General features: G+C 41.1%; 2 protein-coding genes across 2 annotated transcripts in view; both read right to left on the bottom strand.

Moving 5' to 3' along the window:
* Window positions 1-12,937: 12,937 nt before the first annotated feature.
* On the bottom strand, window positions 12,938-21,605 carry LOC114356422 (neurexin-4-like). The gene is made up of 5 exons (XM_028309587.1): window positions 21,585-21,605; window positions 19,590-19,800; window positions 17,415-17,552; window positions 16,500-16,591; window positions 12,938-15,747 (listed from the first exon to the last, which is right to left on the bottom strand). The coding sequence occupies exons 1-5, from the start codon at window positions 21,603-21,605 to the stop codon at window positions 15,649-15,651; spliced, it is 561 nt and encodes a 186-aa protein (XP_028165388.1). The 3' UTR covers window positions 12,938-15,648.
* Window positions 21,606-22,015: 410 nt separating this feature from the next.
* Window positions 22,016-25,321, bottom strand: part of Nrx-IV (neurexin-4) — a 43,420-nt gene continuing 40,114 nt past the window's right edge. Inside the window, exons 23-25 of the mRNA XM_028309634.1 lie at window positions 24,213-24,350; window positions 23,047-23,138; window positions 22,016-22,202 (exon numbers count right to left, since the gene is read on the bottom strand). Of these exons, the coding sequence (XP_028165435.1) occupies window positions 22,104-22,202; window positions 23,047-23,138; window positions 24,213-24,350 (329 nt within the window). The 3' untranslated portion in view covers window positions 22,016-22,103. The remainder of the gene's footprint in view (window positions 22,203-23,046; window positions 23,139-24,212; window positions 24,351-25,321) is intronic.

Below are 25,321 nucleotides of genomic sequence, written 5' to 3'. Positions count from 1 at the left end.
ATTACGTACTTACGTTTGTTTGTGTAGAAACCTATGTGCTTAATTCTTCTTACATTCGTTGTTATTTTGTTAGGTTGTCAAACTAACGCCAGTGCATATTTCAGTGGTTCTTTTAGTTATTGGCTGGTCTGATTCCCACGGAATGGCTCATCACTATTAATATCGTAATGCTCTCACAAAGACCTGATGAGGGCCCGATCCATCAGGCCTCGGGCACACTCATACAATGCGGGGCGAGGGGCCTCATTCGTCAGGATTACGCTCCTTACCTCTGACACCGGGTACACATTCAATAAAAAATATATTCGCACCTATCATTACAGTGGGGGAACAATATTTTACTCGCCAGATGGCGCTTGCTTGGTTTTATTTTTTATTAATTCCTAAACGGCCACCCAATTCAAATTTTTTATTTAGCTTATGTATGCCTCTTTCAGGGCACTTAAGCATGTCCCAAGAAAGCTCTACCTACTGCACTACTTCGCTGAAATGAACCACTACAATGAATCATAGAACCACCAAAAAACATACAAAAACCATAGTTAGTTTGTAACATGTTTTACAAAAACTTTGTTGAAATCTCAATACGTAGGTACTCGTAGGTGGTTGATAACATCTTGAAGTCATAAGACATTCTATCACTTGAACAAGAGCGTTATCGTAGTGAAGGGTTCCGTGCAATAACTGATTGCCGGCAGATATCCCGCCGTTTTAGTGTTAAAAGATCAAATTGCACATCTTCATGTACATACCGTCATCTAGGGTTACCGCCCATAGGAATGAATCCGGAAGTTTTTGAATTATACGCTAGTCGTTAATATAAATTTTTTCTGTATTTCAATTTAACTATAGAAGGGAAGAGATACTTAGTTTTCTTCGCAAATTCTGCGCTGCATGCAGAACTTATTACTCTATTTCCTGAAATATTCGATTAATTTTAGATGTCCAGTGTCTACCAGAATCTACCTCTTTTCCAGGAGGGTTTTATGTTTTTCAAATGTTTGTCACGAAGTGCTGTGGTAGATAATATGTAGTAGACATGTGAAGGCTCCTTATGAGCATTTGACAATTTAATTAGTCAAAACAAATACAGATATTTTCAATTTTTAACTTGATTCTGGTAACCCTACCCCATCGCAACGGTCAGTCCCCAGAACAAAGCGAAATAAATCCAGCCTCTCGACCCGCTGTCCGTCGCATAACGTTTTGCATCGCAATGAGGGGGTGGGGGGGCGTTTGCACAAAATATTTGTATGTAAAGCAGAAAAGCAATCCACTTATACAGTCTCTTACCTGCACGATAGTCGTCTGTTACATTCGCCCCGATGTAAGGAGGACAGGGAGATGAGTGGAGCGGCGCTAATTTATTTTACAGAAAAAGTTTTTGTAATTAGCCTTATAAACATCTTAAAAGGCCCTGAAAGATATTTTTTCAGATCTATTTATGACGATTTTAAAACCCTTTCCCATATTGCTGGTTGCTGTTTTTGGTTTATCACATTAACTTCCCACAAACGGAAAATAATGGGAAAACAATTTTCTTGCACTCAATAAAAAGGCAGTATTTTTGTGGCATTCTCATCATTATAATAATAACCTAGAAAATACTAAGTTACGTTGCAGTTTCGAGGACAACGATCACTAAATATTCTTATAATTGAAGACCCAGTCTATCTCGTCAATGTAACAGTTTTTATTTACACATAAAGTCACTCTCACAGTGATTGTTACCTAATAATAAAAATAACCAAAATGTATAGTGACAGTGTCGTCTCCACAGCCTCGACACACAATTTGCCGAGGACTTACCTCTTCATAAAGAGGGTTGGAATTTTTCTTTATTGTCGGATTATTGAGCAGGCTCTCAACTCGCGCCATCTCAAGACGAGGATCTTTACGGCCATCCCCATTCACCTTTGCGTAATATTAAGTTATTGGCAAACGAAGGGGATCTGTGTTTCCAAATTTTCAATAAATTACTCCATTGTTTGTTGCGATTGGGGCACTTTATCTTTGATCTCTTTATTGGAAATGAATAGCACAAAATACCGATATTTATGAGCAGAAGAAAACTAATTACCTATTGTGTAGAATAAGATTTATTTTGGCCTTGAAAACTGCAGTAACGTCAAATTTCATCATAGAGTAAAAAATCTTTACAACGGTGTTCTTTTTTTACTACAATCTAGAGAACACAGTGACATTCTGAGGCTACGACATCCATTTGCTTTATCTTCTACATATTCTAAAAAACCTATCCAAAAACAACCGTCGCCGTAACCTATCTAACACTATCATCTATTCTAATACCACCAGTGCCACCGGCTCGTCACGCGTGAACGTCAAAAGATCGAATCGCGATCTAATTGTGATAAATAGCCCGCCGGTGCAGCCCGCAATAACCACTGTCTGACGGTATTGTAGTCCGGATCCCCTGGGTAGGGATGTTAGGGACTTGCAGTGAAGCGGGACGTCCCACTGACGTATCTAGTATCGTAAGTGCCCTTTGGTGCTGCCGAAACTGACCACAACCTGTCGATATTGTTGCAGATCGTCTGGAGAATGTCGGGACAGACCCGCAGTGCAGCAAGGCGACCCAGTGATGTGTCAGAGGTAAGTCAACTTCGTAATTACTATAGTGATAACTTCATTAAACTATATTAAAACTATATTGAACTATGTATATTAAAACTCGTCTTCATCAAACGTTTTCAGTGGAGCCTTTTATTTGATGTACTAGCAAATTACCTTTAACGGATTAGCAAAGATGTCACAGTTTTACTTTACATCTTCTTCTTCTTCTTCTTCTTCTTCTTATTTTCAGCCAAATGACGTCCACTGCTGGACTTTACATCATAAGTACCTAATCTAGCGGAATTTTACTTTAACACTCACTCATGCAATACAAAAGAAAAAAAAAGAAATTAAAACCTTCCAAAACGTATCGTGTGGTGTGGTATGTAGGTAGTCGTCGTACTAACTACACAGCTATTCATATTTACGTTAATATGTCCCACTGTAATGTGTAGTGTCCCGCATCTAACCCCTAACAGTCCACCCTAGCCGACCCCCCGTGCTCGTTTGATTGCCTCAATAGCGATCCGTCGACAATTTTTCTTTTAGCTATTCCCTCCTTTGTAAAGCAATATTGCCCAGTTGTGATGGGTTTCAGCAATATGTGCAGTTCACGTGGATATTGGATTATAAAACAAGTTGTTTTTGGAAATTGCTAGATTTTTTTTTATCGATTTTTGTAATTGAAACCTGTTTCGGTCTTTTTCGGTGGCCCTATGTGTTTTTGTCCTTGACAGCAAAAACTAAAGCCTTGGTATTTGTAACAAAATTGATTGAACTTTCCTTTTTGAATCCTTTGAATGGTTGATTGGAATTGGAAGCTCCAACAACTTATAATCACGCTGTAACCTCAATGTTCTCGTAAATGTAGATTACCTTACGTAAGCAGGTAAATCACTTTTTCACTTACATCAAAATTTTTTTTAGTCATCCATTGACAATGTAGCGCTCAGATATTGCTTCAAAAATTAAATTTAATTGTTGCACGCAGGGACAAGTTTATTTGGAAATAATTGAGGAATTCGTTTGGAATCCAGCCGAGGAAAATAAATTATCATTAGTGTATGGACTCACGGCAAGTGCACACGTTACATGGAGCACAATGCAATGGACTTGACTTTAAGTTATTTTAAAATTATTAGATTGTAAAGACACAATTATCCATTGGGGGCAACACCCAAACCAATGTTTGCTTGGTTAAAGCCTTAATTGTTTATCAAACTGACATTCGAACCTATGACCAACAACAAACAGATTGGATTCGTATTACATGGTATTACCTACCTGATTTACTTATTGTTGCACGCACACGTTACAGGGCGTACTTTCGTGGAAGACTTGTAGTTGTATCGGACCGCCCACGTTTTAGATTATCATATCATTTATCGGAAAATTATTATTAATAATATCATATCAGCACAAATAGCATGTCCACCACCGTTCGTTAGCCATTGTAGCGCCGCGTGCATTGCGCTGCTGCACTTACGCGAGCTGAGAGCCCAACGGTAAGCGACGGTGATTTGTCGACGACTTGCACCTACAATACATTTGCGATAACCTCCGGCACAGATGAGACAATTTCTGAAATTAAGATAAAAACAGCTGTTAAGCCTCGAACGTGAAGTTTTTCATACAATTGATAAGTCAATTTGTACGGAGACGTAATGTAGAGTCGCCGACTCCGACTGTATGCTAAACATTCGTTAAATTCGTTTGTCATGCATTTCTTTTGTTTTACAGAAAATTATGTTTCCTTATTTACGGATAGTTCTTGTTTTTTTGTGGTAAGTAGGTACGAGTATGTATGTGTACCTTCACAAGTAACTGAGAAATGTCAACGTGCTTATTCCATTCGTATAAGACCACGAAAACGTATATCGGTAGATTTCAGCCTGCAATGCTCTAGCCAAAATGGGACTGATACCTCAGACCACAACTTATAACATTTGGGATGTAGAGTCCTTCTTTCTCTCTAGTAATACTTTAAGCAAATAATTTACTATGTAAAAAAGTATTTTCTCTCAGCTCGAGTATAAATCGGCTAAGTTTTTACCTTACTCAGAGTTCAGAACTCGTCAAAGTGTCCAAGTTGCGTCATTGCGATCATTACTCAATATTCAGGTGGGGGAGCAATCGAGGGTAGGAACAAATGTGGCGGCACTAACTCGACGGCTGACGGTTAAAAATCTCTCTCTTTCTTAATTTTTACATCGTTCCAATGTGTTTAGGTGAGGGACGAGCTGAGAGAAATGTCGATATCGATGGATTAATTTTCAGTGTATTTCAACTGAAACATAAAGTAAGTAATAGTAGGTATTATTCTGTGCTGAAACTTAAAATTTACTTAAACCTTTTTTTTCGTTGCAAACGCTTTATCAACAGACTTTTTGATACGTTTCATAAATTGTTTTTATTATTTCATTTTGGCTAATTTGCACCACCTAACTTTGACAGTAACTATTACGATAACCGGTGTTTTTTGTATGGAGTTTGACAGATTTTTGACGTTTGTCATAGTTAAAGTAAGATGGTGCAACCCAGCCTTAGACTGTGAGATGAATTATAATCAGCACATTTAAATGTGCATATTATTAACAACATTGACGATTTTACGTTTTTGATCTCTTATCCGATATGGTTTAAAATAAATCTCTATAACGCTCTTTAATCCTAACGAATGTCGTGTACCTTCGTTAGGATTAACGTAGCCACAATAGGTTAAAATTAGGGAAATAAATATAATTTATCTAATCATATCGATACCTACTGACTTGACTCCATCCCTCCCTCGTCTCAACCCTCAAAGTCTACGTAGGAACCTATTAATAATTCTTGGGTGGCGAAGTTTTAAAAGTGTTTTCCTCAGGTCGGCCCCGAGGTGTCGGCGTCTCATTAATTACTGACCTCTTGTTCCTGATGATATTGTTGCATTTTTCATGAGCCGCCATGTTTGGGGCTCGGCCCCACAGGAACAGGTTCAAGTTTAACCGTTATGTTTATGGTAATCCGGTTAAGAGGGTTATGGTTTAGAAATTAATGTTTATTGTTTGTGACAAAGTTCTGGAATTTTGCTTTAAAACGTGATCATTTTTACCTACAGTCGATTGATAAAGGTGAGGATTGTATTTGATTTTTTGGTGTTTTTCGTAGACTGAATATTTTCAGCGAGTAGTTCCACTGGTCTTCAACTCCAAAACTATGTAACTAGTGTGTTTTTACTCTATACCTACCTAGTGTCCCTAGGTTTATTTTTGAAAAAATTCACTAGTCAGACGTTATCAACATCTTAATAGTTTTCTTATCTAGTATTGTCAGATATCAGAATCAATTATCTCATAAAGCACAGTCCCGCGACCTGCTATAACCTGAGGGGATCACTTAAAAGTTTTATCGCGTCGCCGTCGCGATGCGGAGTGAGCCATTTTTCAAAACGCCCGGAGGTGGGAAGTGGGAACTGTGTGTTATGTGCGGGAACAGTCGGGATAATACGTCTTCTTTAAATATTGAGAACACCGCAGGTGGAGATACTCGGAAAGTTATTTTTTATAAATTGTATGAGTTTCAATTTTGATACATTTTTCTGAAATAAATGCTGAAAATATTGAATTGAATGCAGTGAATAGTTTCAATCTCTTTAATAACTTCTGAAGGCATCGAAATGAGACAGTTAAAACCTGTGGTTAAAACTTACATCTTAGAAAAGTGTTTTTCAAATTATATCAAGATGTTGACACCAATATTGAGCCCGTTGACTTCGACTTTATAAAGATGCATGAGTGATGTCGTTCATGCCTATTTGCTCACTCTATCCCTTGTCTTGAGTCTTTCTAGCTTTTTAAATCACCGCTATTTTTTGTGAAATAAAATCCTGTGCAAATGAATGCAATGGTAATAGTATGTACCTAATTAAATGGCCGTACTAAATTCCCACACAGCTAAGCGTGTATACCCTACCTGTACCCTCCCTGTTTTAAAAACCAGTACTCAGCGATTCGCCGTTAATTCATCATAGGTGCGCCGCGTCAGCAACTTTTAAGAGCGAGAGATCTTCGCTTTTTTGTCCGTCAAAACAGGAAGTCGCCTAAAGCGCTTCCGCCCGATAACAACATCCAACTTGCCGAAAGTTTCGGCAACTTTCGGCCAAGTTTCGGAGTTGCGAGGCGGAGAGCAGGTGCTCGTTTCGGATAAAAATTTCCACCTTTTGTCCGGGAATCTTTTTATGAGGGCAAGTTTCGAGACAGATGCATTGTAGAGCCGTGCTCGCGGCTCAAAAGATTGCCGCTGTTAATGATAATCTCAGAAGTAGCTAACTTTGACAATTTACACCGTAATTTTGGGGTTGGAAAAATCTTTCTTTTGACACCTTTTAATGCTTAACTTACTTTTACCCGCTAAATAGCTTGGAACTCAAATTATAATTATTATGATAGTCCAGTCATTTGATAGTTTTCCGGGAGTAATGAAAATTGGTCTATATGTACCTATAGATTACGGAAATCTTTCCAGGTAATCCTTTTATTTTGTACCAAATGACTGGACTATGATGTCGGTCTTTAAAAATACGCGAAGTTTTTACAAGAGTAAAAAACAATGAAAATAAAATCCAATGCCTAAATCAGTTACGGAGTCCAATTATGATAAAAATAATGTGTTTGTTGTTAAACTTTACTTATGACTTTACAATACGTACCTTTATTTGACTTTGACCTTTAATCAAAACTACAAAGATTTCTGATCAGTCGACCTGCGTGACCGCAGGAGACTGACGTCTTCCTGACATTTGAAAACAATCAGACAGATTACTGGCCCAATCCACCGCGTTCATCCATCAGGGCCCGGCTAATCTCATAACTCTGCACATTAAACAACAATTTAAACAAGACTCAGGTATCATAATAAATCTTCCAAATTGCCGCTGGTTGTAACCAGCTCAATATTTCACTTTGCAAACTGTACCCGCCACTCCTACACCCGATTTTCAACTCTACAGTTAAGACAATAAGGCTTTATTATCTGATGGATGGTGTTATGTAATGGAGTGCAAAATGGCCGGTGGGCTTAGACAGGTACAGGGCAGATATTAATCCGTCAGATCGTGATTAGATTCAGTGGCACGGAGTAATATATTCGCTAAGGTGCCGGGGATAGAGGGGAAAGTTTGTCGATAGATTAAGCAGTCGATAATCTAATTTAGTAAGTTTTCTTCCGAGGGTGATTTGGTAGAGAATATCTAATGGCACAAAGATTACGGAAATGTAGAATCAAGTGCCAATGAGGGCTATCGTGTTAGCGCTCACCAGTTAGCGCCACTGTAGAGTAAGGTCCTGTCACTTGCTAGTAGCGAAGACAGTGGCGCCAACTTGTGAGCGCCAAAGTGGTAGGAGGATTATCGCATTTGCTCTCATTAAGATGGCGCCACTGTAGAGTAAGGTCCTGTCAATCGCCAGGGGTGCCAACTGTTAAGTATAAAAACGATACCTCTCATTGATACGGCTAAGTGTCTAGATTAAATAACTTACGTAATAAAGACTTGATTTAGTAGGTATGTATATGAAACCAAACGAATACTATGTGCTTCAATGTTTTATATACCTATATTTGATTTTTATTGCTTAGTCATTATTCAGGTGTAATTCTGTGTCATGAGATTTTAATTTAATAATTTAAATGAGTTAGGGTCGATTTAATGAATAAGTTGTATAATTATCAAAAAGTACCTATTTATTAGTCTGTCTACAAAGTTAAATAGTGGACACCGGTAGTGACCTTTGTATTTCTTTAAATTAAAAATATCGATATTCTAACATCACTGGCCGACCTCCGACGTCGGAGTGCGTGCCTCAGCATCCGACGGGCGTCTTAGCGGAGGTGAGCGCCACCTTGCGATATCGACAGCTCCACGCACGCACAGCCCTAGTTTGAACAGATTGTATGGGTGCTTTGGGAGAGCTACGCGTAGTGCATAGTTATAGCGGGTATGTAGTCATTTGGGGTGCAATTTATGCCCTCTTTGTATAATAATTTACTTATCAATGGACGACTATTTCGATAGTTACTGCAAAAAGAAAAAGCGGAAAATTGTTTGTTTTTCTTAATTGATAGGTAGATCATACATATAATGGCAATGATTATAGCAAAATTGTTTTGTTAGAGCGTGTTTTGAAGTGATTTAAAAATGTAATTGGCGCCCAACGTGGGGCTACCGACTATTCTTTAACTTTTCTCACAATAAAGTTTACTTTAACGTAAGTTGCAAGACAGAAAATCGAGCAAATGTTGACAATATTGTTAGAATTAGAGAATGCAAAGGGTAAATTTTGAACTTGGTTAAAATAGATATTTTTGCGTTTCGCCCGGGGCCAAAAGTTGTCAGTCGCCGTCGATTCGCGTAATCGGCTCAGACAGGTGCGGGCGTATTTTAATTTGCAACTAATTTCGCCGCTTCAGAGTTAAAGAGGATTGCAAAGTTAGTAATTACGGCAACGAAAATTGCTGGACCGCGAGCGAAGCTTTGAGTTGCGACGTTTTAATGTACGGCGGTGATTGGCGACGGAAATTCGTTACGGACAACGCTTTTTGCCGGTCGCGCACACCTCAGACATTGTGTTTTGGCGCCCAACGTGTAGCATTTGAGATATAATTTATTTTCTTAATTTACACAACCAGAATAATAAGGAATATAGATTTACTGTTTTTTTCTTTATGAACGTTCCTATGCCATGCAATTATTAACCTAAGTCACACTCCACAAACAGGCCATAAAGTAAAAAATGTGCTTAACATTTTAGGATGACTACGAGTGTGAAAGCAGTGAATTTCTACAAACTTGTTGTTGTAACTAAACTACAAAGATTGCAAGCTCAGTTTCCAACAAGGCGATGAAAACCGTGGGGTTTGTAATTGGTTAGGCAGGCACGATATACCGGGAATGCCGGGACGACAGCAATCAGCCAAATTACAGGATCACACCTTCCATTGGCGGCGGTGAATGAGCTAATTGAGTACCTTGTGATTTGCAAGCGCCGGAGTTAGTGNGTTGCGACATTTTAATGTACGGCGGTGATTGGCGACGAAAATTCGTTACGGACAACGCTTTTTGCCGGTCGCGCACACCTATTTCGGAGATTGTGTTTTGGCGCCCAACGTGTAGCATTTGAGATAGATGTATTTAAAGTTTTTTTCTTAATTTGCACAACCAGAATAATAAGGAATATAGATTTACTGTTTTATTCTTTATGAACGTTCCTATGCCACGAAATTATTAACCTAAATCACAGTCCACAAACAGGCCATAAAGTAAAAAATGTGCTTAACATTTTAGGATGACTACGAGTGTAAAAATCACTGGTTGTAACTAAACTAAAAAGATTGCAAGCTCAGTTTCCAACAAAGCGATGAAAAGCGTGGGGTTTGTAATTGGTTAGGCAGGCACGATAAACCGGGAATGCCGGGACGGCAGCAATCAGCCAAATTACAGGATCACACCTTCCATTGGCGGCGGTGAATGCGCTGATTGAGTACCTTATGATTTGCAAGCGCCGGAGTTAGTGTAGGNGTACCTTGTGATTTGCAAGCGCCGGAGTTAGTGTAACCTAGCATTATCTGGCTGGTGATTACCTTGATCTTACCTACTGATTCCGTAATTAATGTTATTCAGTTATTCGAGGATTAAATGCGAATAGATCCCTTTTTTATATCTCCTTAATGGTTAGCTATAATAGTGAGGGTTAGATACCTACCTCTTGATATCTTCATTTTAATTATTTTATTTTTCATACAAATCGGATGTTATAAAATTTATTTTGTATGAAAATTTAAAAAAATAAAATGATGATATCAAATTTCCGACTTCACCATACCATTTATATGCCCATGTTGACATGGGCTAGTGTCGGCTCATATACCCATTTACCTAACACCCTGTATAATTGAATAAAAACGAAGGGTATCGTCGTCATTTTACACTTTTGTTTCATTTATCGAACATCGAGGACTCTGAAATAAAAAAAAATCTTCGTAAAATCTTAATTACCTAGTTAGATACCGATCCAAGCTATTGTTCGCTTGCACCAAGCTTGCTACAAGCCAAGGAAATTGAATAGTAACGATTAATTTTCTTTTTAAATCTTCGACTAGCCAAAAACTCATACATACTTACTTACCTACCTACTTAATGTCCTCGCCTCCTAAAATTATTGCACCTAACATCTTTTATCACCTAAATGTTCAATTGTTTACTTCCGTAACACCTGTCCCCGTCGCTACAGGCCCCACAGCATCCACAAATCCCTTCAAGTGGGGTCCGGTGGAACGCACCCCAGGGGCACGTCAGGTGTACACGCACGCACGGAGTTACTTTCTTATCACCCGCCCTCTGGGAGTGCGGAGTTATAGGATAGTCGAGTTGGAACTTGATTGTTGGAAGTTCGTGAAAAGTATTTTCGGAAATGTTTAGATGTGACTACTTAGAGGTAAGATCGTCCTGAAAATAGAACCCATTGACCCTTCAAAATAAGTAAACACTTCAAAAGCGCGTAACTTTAGCGTCCATCATAATCTTATTCAATATACGGATCTTTCAGGTCACTTCTCCCCAAAAACCTCTTAGCCTAGGCGCAGACCATCGACTTTTAGTTGTCCGATAGTTGGGTCGGGCTTGTTAATCAGTATGGGCGTGACATGAAAGTGTGCACATTACCTACACCGATTTGATATCGGCCGATTCTTCATACAAATTAAAATCCGTCCCAACTATCGGCCGACTAAAAGTCGGTGGTCTGCGCCTAGGCTTGGAGTAAAAAATGCATCTCTTTAGGGATTATTTGGTGTAGGTACACATTAATCAGAGTAATAAATTAACTCCATGAATGAACAGAGCGTATTGAGTAGCGTCCTGCGTTCCCACATCATTGCCTAATACAATCAACAATAGAAAACAATAGTTATACTGTTCCGTGTATGTGTCGGCGGCTGAGCCCGCCAGTTTTATTTTAGTCGCAATTACACCTTTAAAGAAATCACATGTTTTACTGTTCCAACCTTCTGACGTACGTTTTGTGGACTTAACTTATAAAGTGGACATTACTTATAACTTTATAAGTGGACAACAACAATAATATACCTGAACATAACGTATATTGTATGAAATTGAAAGTAAAAGCATCGTATTGAAAGAGATCAAATTAATTAGAAAATTACTCTGACCATGACTTAAAGCTTCAAGCTCGAAGAGTGCACTCGAAAAATCTGAAATACCTACCTACGTATGGCTAACGTGGCATTTTGTTCCACGCCAGCCGTACAACAAAACAGAAGGTCTAACCTAGCCCTACCTGGCCCAGTAACCCACTAAGCGCCCTAACGGCTAAAAGGTGGCTGAGGGCCGGCGCGTGCTCGATGGCCGATGTATCGAGCTTCCAGGTCAATCTGCCACTTACGCTAGAGCTGTGCCGGTGCTCGATAATTTGTCGATATCGTTAACCGAACGATATGTGAACTTTTAGAACACAACTTCGCATGCAAGTTACTGAATCAGAAGACGAAGACTTCATTGTTCTTACAGTGAAGTCTCTATCACTCTGTACCTGCATCTGTACTATTGAAGACCTAGTTTTTTACAGGGGAAAATAAGTCATTAGACCCGTAACGTGGTCACTCAGAAGGAAATAACTACAAGGTCCATCTTAAGGTTTAAAGGTGTAGATTGCTCTCATTTACTGTTGCATTGTATTATTGGCTTATTGTGTAACTTGAACTGATGTTCCTTTTGTAAGTTATAACTGTCTAAAACACTGGGTATCGTATCGATATTGTTGCCGTGTATCGATGTTGCGGTCCGCCCCTGTTGCACACGTGTCGAGAGACCAGCCGTCAGCGGTTCGCAAACGGGTTAAGAGCGCAGGTGCTTAGCGCCCTTCAGCGCTAAACTGCACTACGACTAACACGTTAAAAACGCTTCCTTTTTTCATCTCTTTTGTTATTTTTGGAGTGCTTTCGTGTTGGATTCGTGGTTATGCAGTGACAGGGTCGCTACGCTAGTCGCCTGAACGTATTAGATTGCTTCCAAGGTATACTAATTGAGTAATTCCAATCAGTTACTAACTTCAGTTACTTTGAATTTAATAAATAGCTAGTCAAATTGATGTACCTATTGTAAATATCCTGGCAAACTTGTTTAAAAAACAACATGTAGACTGACAACATAAATCAATAAATCATATTATTTAATTACGTGATAAGATCTAAAACCTGTGTAATTAAAATCAGTAAACAAATAATATTTTATTTTAAAAGCACACGTGGCGCTATCAATTCAACTAAATTCTATTGAGCTATAATGTTGGTATTCAAATTAAACAAGTGATTATTTATGGAAAATTTATTCGTGATTCCGAAGTAGTAAAATAAAAACTCTACTCTCAACACACTACGAGTCCGTGAGCGACCGTCGCCATAGCACGGATTAAGGCACGGGACCTTCGCGTTATGACGTCACGGGTGCCGTCACACTACAAGGCTGGTGCAAAAAAAACTATTCAAGAAAAAAATATGTAGGCAAACTATTCTTTGTTATCTTTTTTCTATTTTGTTTAAAAATAACGGCAAAAATTTCGACCCTGAAGTGTGACAGTACCCTAAAGATCTTCACTCATCTGACAACTTGCCACCTCGTTATTGGTTTTTGAATGAGGGTTTTCGCGAATGAAAGATCCGCTAGATGGCGGGACGTGGATGTGGGGTCTGACTGCGCGTGATTGGTGGATTTTGACATATCTGTCAATGTCATGTCAAAAATAACCAATCATGCAGCATTTGGACCTCGCGTCTACGTATTGTCATCTGGCGGATTTTTCATTCGCGAAAACCCTCATTGAATGGTTATTGAATGATACGCATTCAAGTTTATACAGTCGTTACTTTATTTAGTACAACTCAACCTGTCAGATGAGCAATGACCTTAAAATGGCCTAATTAGAGTACAATCCGTGGCGGAACAACTATAAAGAAATCTTTTATGAACATAATATACATAAGATTAGACCAATTTCACATATAAGTACCTATTCTGGAATCTAATATTTGTGTAATACATTGTTGCCGCCACGGGGTGTGCAATTGCATATAAGTACAATAATAAACGATATCATCTCTGTAACATTTTTTACCATTAACTGGAATACATAACGGCAAAAACTGTCACAGCTATGTAAGCTACATAATAAATATAAACTTATTAAAATACAAAGTATAAAATGTCTATAAGTAACACAAATATTTAGTGCGATACAAATAATAAATTGTCATTTCTTGATTGCTTCGAAATAAAATGATCACATCATTTCAAACAACAATCAGCATTCGTTTTGGACGGAGAAACAAAAAGAAAACTCACACAAACTTAAGATTAGCAGTCTAAATAAAAAACCATACAGAGATTCTAATGTGTCGTAAAATCTAAATTACCTTAACACTAATTTGTAATTTATTTATGATCACGATTGTTCACCGCTGTCCGATGACATTCTACCTTGTCCAATGACAGTTTGCTGAACTTTAAAGTCGAGATCGAAATTTTATTTAAGTAATCCGTTGAAAAAATACGTCTACTCTGTCCTACGTAGTATGCAACAATTTGAAAGAGAAAGAAGCTGAATTTGAAATTACATACTTTTGGAAGCATTACAATAGTTGGATTAATTTAATAAAAGCAGCCAAATGGCACATTGTGGGAGAGGAATTTAGAAGGAGATAAATGCTAGTCAGTTTGAGATGGTAAGAGTGAATGTTTGATGGTATAATTTTTAAGTAATTTACCCAACTATGGATAATCAAATATCATATAACTGAATATTATACACTATTAAATAATTGCTCAAAAACTTTATAATAAAAATAATTAAGTGATTATACACTAAAAATAATAATATCTATGTGACTGATAAGTATAATTATAGTGTGATCTTAAACTAAGTGGCTAATAGTTATTAGCACTCGAGTGAAGGGAAGTACATAGTTCATAATCACTAAGTAGGTACAATCATTCATGATATTAGTATGGCAATGGGTTAAATGAAATGTCTGTTAAATAGGACATAAATGGGTTTAGGTGTGAACTTCCTTGGCGGATATAATATGGTTCACTTGATAGTATTCAAGATACACAGAAAGCTTAGACAAAATAAATTTATGTTGTGTAGAAATAACTATTTTGGACGAGTTGTTCTTGTTGTATTGCTTTCAGGAACATTATTGTTTTAGTGTCAATATTTTTAAATTTATATTTGGGCACTTGTGTGATCTGCGTATTATGTTTAATTATTACTATCTACTATAGTAATTTATAAGCATATACAGGATTGATACTTCAAAAACAAAGAGAATAACGTAAGTGTAGCCGATCTATTTTGCGCGTAATGAGCATTTGGTCGATTTACATTTAACATGAATAGCCGACTAATATTTGAATTATATCATGATAATATAGTTCCATGGCATTAGGATTGAAGTTGCAGTTTATTTATGATATACATCTTAGTGGTGACGATGTTGTGTTTTCCTTTTACAACACAGTAAACTTGTAACTTGTCACATGGAAATGGGATACAGTGCGACCAGCACCGATCCTAGAAGTGCATATTTTTGACTTACAATAAGTTTCGCGAAAAACTGATTGTGTATTTTTTTTGTCTTCGGCACTTTTGAGATTTTGGTTAAAGTACCTAATAATGTGCTCAAAGTTTTTATTGAACTTCGAAAGTTCTGAGCGTAAAGCGTTTGGTTGCAGTCTGCTAATGGATACAGTCTGCTACCAAACGTGAAAAGAGAGAGATCCAACAATACGTAGCTTACAAGCTATGTTTTGTTGATCCCCTTGAATTGATGAGGGCTATGAATGTGTGAATGTGACTAATTGTGTATTTTGTTACTGGTCGTTATTGAGATTCACGAGTCGTATGCTCCTAGTGGGGTCATATGAAGCTACGTATTTTGAAATGTTTGAAGCTACCGGTGTAGTAGTGAGTGTTGGCTCACTAGTGGTGCGACCTTAAGAGGATGCAGATAGGTGTGTGGGCGCTAGATGAAGAACTCGCGTCGCTTGGTGACGCGCGGGCCCGTGGCGGCCGCCAGCGCCGCGGCGTCGGGGTCGGCCGCGCCGTCTGCGCCGCGCTCCTCCTAAAGACGCCATAATTGTTAGATTGTTAAAGCCTGGTCCGTGAGCACGTACAATTTTGTCCAATGACCCCAAGCTACCCATCCTTATCGCTCGTAATTATATTGCTGTCGCGACTGTGCGACGGGCGCCCCCAGTGAGTGTGCGAGCGCGACAGCAACATAATTACGCGCGAGCGATAAGGATGGGTAGCTTGGGGTAATTGGACTAAATTCTACGTGCTCACGGACCAGGCTTTAGATAGATATCACACGTGAACTTAGCATGATAGAATGGCACTTGCAGCGTTATAGTCTGGTCTGCGAGCACGTAGAATTTTGTCCAATGACCCCAAATTACCCATCCTTATCGTTCGCGCGTAATTATGTTGCTATCGCGCTCGCACACTCACTGCGGGCGCCCGTCGCACAGTCGCGACAGCAATATAATTACGCGCGAGCGATAAGGATGGGTAGCTAGGGGTCATTGGACAAAATTCTACGTGCTCACAGACCGGGCTATAGATAACGGGTTGTCGTAATCTAGCTAAGCAATGGTGTTTTAGGGGCTAGTAACTATTGATTATCTTCAATCATTAAATGAATTTTTCCAATCTAAATTATGGTGAGTCGTGTTAGATGCCTTTTTTGAGTAAAATGAGTTTATTGAGAAATGAAAAAAAAACACTCATTTAAATGGAGGTTTACAGTTTTGTTTTTCTTAAAATCACATCGTATAAGATATAATTAGTATTTATGTAATTCAAATAATGTACCTGCGTGAGATATTCTCCCTTGTGTCGCGATAGTGCGCGCACCAGCACCACGGCTACAATGACCAGCAGTAGGAAGATGAATGCCAACACCGCTGCAAGAGACAAATTCAAAATATTAAAATTATTTTGTTATAAAACTATGCATGATGCACGGGTTGCTTTCAATTTGACATGATCGCAGAGCGCATCCAGCTTCTATCTGGGTTACTCTATCGCGTAAAGAGTTTAACCCTATGTCGACAATTTTTTTTTCGGAACGTGCAATGTGTTTGATATTATGCAGCAGTTATTCAACTTTAACGGTGCAGCGTTCGTGTCGTGTTCCTTTTATAAAAGTAGTATGATGGGTTCCTGAAGTATGCAGTCAGTACAGTCAGGAGTTCATAACTATGTCGCAGAGATATAGCAACTGCCAAAAAATTTGCTGATATCGTGCTGCTGACAAATTTTTTTCCAACTAGAACTAGATTGAAGTCTTGGGTTTGGTGTGTAGGCTATACAGGGTGTCCCAAAAGGTAGTGTCAAGCCGAAGCCCAGATGTAAAGCATCACTAGGGCTACCCGAACCGAATCACTGACTTTTGACAGTTTTCGAGTTGATTTTTTTTACAACATACAGGATTTTCAACTTTTTTAGTTTACATTCGTGTAATGGATGTAAATACTTTTGAATCAGCTAGGTCCAGTATTAATCTAATAATAATAAAAAATAACCTTATCTATTCGCGTCACAACAGTGACCAAAAAAGTGCCTAAGCACAGAAATTTAAAACAATCATAACTCGAATACTATCAAAAATCGCAGAACATACATGGGGGTGATTCAGATAGCCGTAGTGATGCTCTACCTCTTGGCTGCAGCTTGACACTACTTTTTGGGACACCCTGTATTATGATTATTGCGAGGGGCACTCACTGCCGAGGATGGCCTCGTCGGTCTTGTGGTAGTCGCGCTCGGCCTGCAGGTCGGTCCGCGGCGGCGGGCGCGTCTCCACCGCCTCGGGCGGGTGAGTCACCGGCTCCACGCCGCAGAAGTCTTCGTGCAATACGCCGCCTGCGGGAAACAATATGATAAGAACTGAGCAGTAGCTGAGGGCCAAGGCTTCGTAAGAAGGCTTACGCCCGTATTCACTATCAATCCCTAATTTTTAAGCAGACAGTGGTGACTGAGTTTGTTGCGGCGCTTCTTCTCAGCACTTGCCAAATGTTGGTCTCGAAGCGCTGGTAGGGTAAAAAGATTATGAGACATGTAGAGGCTCCTTAAGAGCAAAATGACCATTTGTAAGAACTATTTATTAGTCTAAACAAATAAAGAAACTTTGACTTTGACTTAGGAACTGAGCTGTATCTGGCGGCCAAGACTTCATAAGAAGGCTTACGCCCGTTTTCACTATCGATCCCTAATTTTTAAGTGACTACGATGAAAACAAAATTCCTGTTATGTTGCCATAGAGGTCACTAAAATTAGGGATTGATAGTGAAAAAGGGCAATAAAAGGGTCTCCGCTAAAACTCGCGCGAGTTTGTATTGAAAATCAGTATCAGCAGCACATGTATTCCCCGCATAAACCTGCTCCGTGCAACCGCGCGAATTTTTTAGTCTCTTCAAATGACGATGGAGCGAATTATGCTCAGTTTCCCTGCATGATCGACTCACATGAGGAGATCCGCAGAAAAGCTAAAGTGACAGTAATAGCCCGTAGACTTGCCAAACTTAAGTGGCAGTGGGCGAGGCACAGGTCGTAGAACTGATAGCCGTGAGGCAGAAAATTTCTCGAGTGATGACCATAGCTTGGGAGACGTAGTATAGGTAGAACGAAGGTCCCGGGAAATAGCTGGATGCGGCTCGTTGTGGAAATCCTTGGGGGAGGCGTTTGTTCAGTAGTGGACGTCATTTGGAACCCAGGAACACTGCTGACGATGACGATGACGCGCCTCACCTCCGAGGCTGCGCACATTGGGCGGCGGGTCCTGCTGGAACAGCAGCTTGAGCGGGTAGATGTCGTCGAACTCGACGCGGGACACGCGGCCCAGGAACACTGCTGACGACGATGATGACGCGTCTCACCTCCGAGGCTTCGCACGTTGGGCGGCGGGTCCTGCTGGAACAGCAGCTTGAGCGGGTAGATGTCGTCGAACTCGACGCGGGACACGCGGCCCAGGAACACTGCTGACGACGATGATGACGCGTCTCACCTCCGAGGCTTCGCACGTTGGGCGGCGGGTCCTGCTGGAACAGCAGCTTGAGCGGGTAGATGTCGTCGAACTCGACGCGGGACACGCGGCCCAGGAACACTGCTGACGACGATGATGACGCGTCTCACCTCCGAGGCTTCGCACGTTGGGCGGCGGGTCCTGCTGGAACAGCAGCTTGAGCGGGTAGATGTCGTCGAACTCGACGCGGGACACGCGGCCCAGGAACACTGCTGACGACGATGATGACGCGTCTCACCTCCGAGGCTTCGCACGTTGGGCGGCGGGTCCTGCTGGAACAGCAGCTTGAGCGGGTAGATGTCGTCGAACTCGACGCGGGACACGCGGCCCAGGAACACTGCTGACGACGATGATGACGCGTCTCACCTCCGAGGCTTCGCACGTTGGGCGGCGGGTCCTGCTGGAACAGCAGCTTGAGCGGGTAGATGTCGTCGAACTCGACGCGGGACACGCGGCCCAGGAACACTGCTGACGACGATGATGACGCGTCTCACCTCCGAGGCTTCGCACGTTGGGCGGCGGGTCCTGCTGGAACAGCAGCTTGAGCGGGTAGATGTCGTCGAACTCGACGCGGGACACGCGGCCCAGGAACACTGCTGACGACGATGATGACGCGTCTCACCTCCGAGGCTTCGCACGTTGGGCGGCGGGTCCTGCTGGAACAGCAGCTTGAGCGGGTAGATGTCGTCGAACTCGACGCGGGACACGCGGCCCAGGAACACTGCTGACGACGATGATGACGCGTCTCACCTCCGAGGCTTCGCACGTTGGGCGGCGGGTCCTGCTGGAACAGCAGCTTGAGCGGGTAGATGTCGTCGAACTCGACGCGGGACACGCGGCCCAGGAACACTGCTGACGACGATGATGACGCGTCTCACCTCCGAGGCTTCGCACGTTGGGCGGCGGGTCCTGCTGGAACAGCAGCTTGAGCGGGTAGATGTCGTCGAACTCGACGCGGGACACGCAGCCCACGAAGCCCTCGGCCATGGACTCGTTGCGGCCGACGTACATGTACTGGATGTTGTTGAACTGCGCGTCCGCAGACTCCTTGATGTTGAAGCGGTATTCTTGCGTCTCGTAGTTGTCCACCTGGGAACAATGTTATGAGTCATGTATAGATTCCGGCAAAGGTCTTGTTCGGGCACCTTCGGCTGCCCTCGGCTGCTCTCGGCCCGGACGCGCGGGCGCACGGCAACCCACGGCGATAGGCCGCCACTTCACCTCACCGCGCGCGCTTCTCTATATTAATATTTGATTGTCTACCAGACTGTTTAACGTAGTTTACCAATAAACCTTTATATAGCCTGACCAGGAACATAAAAACCCTGGCATAGAGGCGCCTCAATTGCATTTGATAGTGCAACACTGAGTACAGTCGTACCTGTGTTAAATTAATAGGCTAACTTTATGTATCAGGATTCAGGATTACGGGCTAATTTGATATTTTCATAAATTAACGAAAAAATATTATTATAGGTAACCTGATTTAAATAAATTAAATGAAACCATCAATCGAGCTAGTAGATTTATTTTATTATTCATCAATAATCAAATTCAGAACTTGAATATTCAACTGCAATGTCTGCTCATGAACGCTTCAAACTCGGTACTTCTTTCCCAATCCCATAAAATTCAACACTTAGAGTGACAAAAAATTTTAAAACAGGTAGTTGAAACAAACCACAGCTAATTTTCATAGTGGACTGTACTATACGATAAACATGTCAGTCAATTTGACAACCTTTGTCGGAAACATTATTCAATGAAAATATTGTCCGAACCCTTAGTATTTCTCTTCGACAAATACTTTAACACATTGTGAACCACTTTTCTTTCACGACTATAAAAATATTTTAGCAATTTAATTCATAAAACCAATTGCGCACATTTAAAATAAAGTTTGTTTACACTTTGACAGCAATAGACTGACATGCAAGGTGACATGTCAATGAAGTTTTCAGTTACTGTTGCCATTAAAAGAAATTAGTACCATTAGTTTTCCGCAACATGGCGAGGGTTTTTATGTTCCTGGTCAGGCTATACCTAATACACTAAAAATAATAATATCTATGTGACTGATAAGTATAAGTATAGTGTGATCTTAAACTAAGTAGCTAATTTCTTATTAGCACTCGAGTGAAGGGAAGTACATAGTTCATAATCACTAAGTAGGTACAATAATTCATGATATGGCAATGGGTTAAATGAAATGTCTGTTAAATAGGACATAAATGGGTTTAGGTGTGAACTTCCTTGGCGGATATAATATGGTTCACTTGATAGTATTCAAGATACACAGAAAGCTTAGACAAAATACATTTATGTTGTGTAGAAATAACTATTTTGGAGGAGTTGTTCTTGTTGTATTGCTTTCAGGAACATTATTGTTTTAGTGTCAATATTTTTAAATTTATCGTTGGGCACTTGTGTGATCTGCGTATTATGTATAATTATTACTATCTACTATAGTAATATATAAGCATATACATACAGGATTGATACTTCAGAAACAAAGAGAATAATGTATGTGTAGTCAATTCATTAGTATTAGTAGTGGTGAGTGTTGGCTCACTAGCGACGCGACCCCAGGAGGGTGATAGGTGTGTGGCCGCTAGATAAAGAACTCGCGGCGCTTGGTGACATCTTTGATTGACTTATAATAAGTTGCGCGCACTTTATTTGGATGCAAAACTAATTGTGTATTTTTGTTACTGGTCATTAAAGTCGTATGCTCCCAATGGGGTCGTATGTAGCTACCGGTGTAGTGGTGAGTGTTGGCTCACTAGTGGTGCGAGGCGAGCTTAAGAGGGTGCAGGTAGGTGTGTGGGCGCTAGATGAAGAACTGGCGGCGCTTGATGACATCTTTTACTTACAATAAGTTGCGCGCACTTCATTTGGATGCAAAACTAATTGTGTATTTTTGTTACTGGTCATTAAAGTTGTATGCTCCCAGTGGGGTCGTATGTAGCTACCGGTGTAGTGGTGAGTGTTGGCTCACTAGCAGTGTGACCCTAGGAGGGTGCAGATAGATGTGTGGTCGCTAGATGAAGAACTCACGGCGCACTTTATGTGTTTTAAAAACTAATTGTGTATTTTGTTACTGATCGGTATTGAGATTCATAAGTCGTATGCTCCCAGTGGGGTCGTATGTAGCTACCGGTGTAGTAGTGAGTGTTGGCTCACTAGTGGTGCGACCTTAAGAGGATGCAGATAGGTATGTGGGCGCTAGATGAAGAACTCACGGCGCACTTTATGTGCTTTAAAAACTAATTGTGTATTTTGTGACTGGTCGTTATTGAAATTCATGGGTCGTATTTAAGCTACCAGTGTAGTAGTGAGTGTTGGCTCACTAGTGGTGCGACCCTAGGAGGGTGCAGGTAGGTGTGTGGCCGCTAGATGAAGAACTCGCGTCGCTTGGTGACGCGCGGTCCCGTGGCGGCCGCCAGCGCCGCGGCGTCGGGGTCGGCCGCGCCGTCTGCGCCGCGCTCCTCCTAAAGACGCCATAATTGTTAAAGATATCAGTCGTGAACTTTAGGATGATAGAATGGCTGCACGCGTTAGATAACGGGTTGTCGTAATCTAGCTAAGCAACGGTGTTTTGGGGGCTATAGTCTAGTCTGTGAGCACGTAGCATTTAGTCCAATGACCCCAAGCTACCCATCCTTATCGCTCGCGCGTAATTGTATTGCTGTCGCGACTGTGCGACGCGCGCCCGCAGTGAGTGTGCGAGCGCGACAGCAACATAATTACGCGCGAGCGATAAGGATGGGTAGCTTGGGGTAATTGGACTAAATTCTACGTGCTCACGGACCAGGCTTTAGATAGATATCACACGTGAACTTAGCATGATAGAATGGCACTTGCAGCGTTATAGTCTGGTCTGCGAGCACGTAGAATTTTGTCCAATGACCCCAAATTACCCATCCTTATCGTTCGCGCGTAATTATGTTGCTATCGCGCTCGCACACTCACTGCGGGCGCCCGTCGCACAGTCGCGACAGCAATATAATTACGCGCGAGCGATAAGGATGGGTAGCTAGGGGTCATTGGACAAAATTCTACGTGCTCACAGACCGGGCTATAGATAACGGGTTGTCGTAATCTAGCTAAGGAATGGTGTTTTAGGGGCTAGTAACTATTGATTATCTTCAATCATTAAATGAATTTTTCCAATCTAAATTATGGTGAGTCGTGTAAGATGCCTTTTTTGAGTAAAATGAGTTTATTGAGAAATTAAAAAAAAACACTCATTTAAATGGAGGTTTACAGTTTTGTTTTTCTTAAAATCACATCGTATAAGATATAATTAGTATTTATGTAATTCAAATAATGTACCTGCGTGAGATATTCTCCCTTGTGTCGTGACAATGCGCGCACCAGCACCACGGCTACAATAACCAGCAGCAGGAAGATGAATGCTAGCACCGCTGCGAAACAAAATTTTAAAATTATTAAAAATATTTTACATAAAAAACTAATCGTGAAAGAAGGGTCATGGACGCCGCGGATCATTAATGTAATTGATTAATCTGAACTAATAATCCAGCATTGATAGTGGCGCCCTCCTGTGTCATATCATAGACGCGTAAAATTTTTATTAAGACGTTTTATGTTTTTCCTCAAATATATCACGGAATTTAAAGCTGATTGTTTTTATACAATTAGATTAAATATCCGACTATATCTTGCAATTAAAAATGGTTGCATATATTAAGGTATAATTGAGAAAAATAATAAAAACAAAAATCACTAAAATCATTTTTCTTAATTAACTAAATGCGTTTACGAAGCACTTAATACGCTTATTACTTGTAGTTTTAAGAGCTCTATGAAGTATTATAACATTTCTGAATTAAATGTTATTAGTTAACGAGTGAGAATATTTTTTCATAATTTTGAAGTAAAAAAATAGGTAACTTTGAATTTTTATACCGCGAAAACTACGTGGAATTTTCAAACGGGAGTTTTACTGTCATGTTTGTATAACTGAGCTCTATACGGTTCATCAAATAAATGAGAATGTCCGATTATACAGTCCCATAACATACTGCGCGTGGTTATTTATGTAGTTACAGAATATAAAGTTTTGCAAGTGTAGCAGTGCAGCTATCGCGCGACCATAAACGCACATCGACGGCACTTGAAAAGTGATGGGACTTCTAAAGCCTGGTCCGTGAGCACGTAGAATCCCGTCCAATGACCCCAAGCTGCCCATCCTTGTCGCTCGCACGTAATTATGTTGCTGTCGCGCTCGCACACTCACTGCGGGCGCGCGTCGCACAGTCGCGACAGCAATATAATTACGCGCGAGCGATAAGGATAAGCAGGACCGTTCATTGTGGAAAACCTTGGGGGAGGCCTTTGTCCAGCAGTGGACGTCATCTGGCTGAAACGAACGAACGATAAGGATGGGTAGCTTGGGGTCATTGGACGGGATTCTACGTGCTCACGGACCAGGCTTTAGGATACTTTATTAATATAACAAGCTTTATTATACTTACTGCCGAGGATGGCCTCGTCGGTCTTGTGGTAGTCGCGCTCGGCCTGCAGGTCGGTCCGCGGCGGCGGGCGCGTCTCCACCGCCTCAGGCGGGTGCGTCACCGGCTCCACGCCGCAGAAGTCTTCGTGCAATACGCCGCCTGCGGGACAATCATCAACAGCCCTTTACAATCCACTGCTGGACTATCAGCCTCCTCTACTATAGTGGAGGGTTTTGCCATAATCCCCACGCTTGGCAGGCGGGTTGGAGATCGCAGTTTAAAAGATTGATGTTTGTCAGAGAGCGCTGCTGCCCGTTCTCTGTTTGATGTGTAGTCCCTAAGTCGCCTCTTACGACACGCGTGGGAAGAGTAGGGGTTGGTGACAAATGTATTCTACTCTGCCGTCACCACACGGCTGCGGGACAATATCATTTAGGAACTGAGCTGTATCTGGCGGCCAAGACTTCATAAGAAGGCTTAAGTCTGATTTACACGCATTAAGTAGATAAGTAGATGACTAAATTTCAAGTTGGTAGGCGGGGCTTATCACTTGACACGTTTTGACAAGTAGTTTAATAGTAAACAAGAGCTTGACGTTTGAAATTAAGTTAAAATTTAGTTAAATACTTAACTACTTAATACGGGTAAATCATCAGCCTTTAGGGCCTCCGCTAAAACCAGCTTGTTTGTATTGAAAATCAGTATAAATTCACAATAAATGATTTTGTATTTGTATTTGTATTTACTATGAGCAGCACTTCCATTTCCCACATAAACCGCTCCCGCACCGTGCTCCCACGCGAATTTTTAGTGCAGGCTCTTCATAGGGCGATGAAGCGTGTTATGCTCGGTTTCCCTGCATGATCGACTCAAATGTGGAGATCCACAGGAAAACCAAAGTGACGGCAATAGCCAGTAGACTTGCCAAACTTAAGTGGCACAATGGGCGAGGCACAGCTCGTAGAACTGAAAAGTTCTCGAGTGACCATAGGTTTGGAGACGTAGTATAGGTAGAACGAAGGTCGCAGGAAACAGCTGGATGCGAGCGGCTCGTTGTGGAAATCCTTGGGGGAGGCGTTTGTTCAGTAGTGGACGTCATTTGGAACCCAGGAACACTGCTGACGATGACG

This window comes from Ostrinia furnacalis, unplaced genomic scaffold (genome assembly GCF_004193835.3).
Source record: "Ostrinia furnacalis isolate ACB-3 unplaced genomic scaffold, ASM419383v2 OfSCF2804, whole genome shotgun sequence".
Classification (NCBI taxonomy): Eukaryota; Metazoa; Arthropoda; class Insecta; order Lepidoptera; family Crambidae; genus Ostrinia; species Ostrinia furnacalis.
The sequence above is the reverse complement of the archived record's forward strand: the minus strand, read 5'-3'. Positions and strand labels throughout refer to the sequence as shown.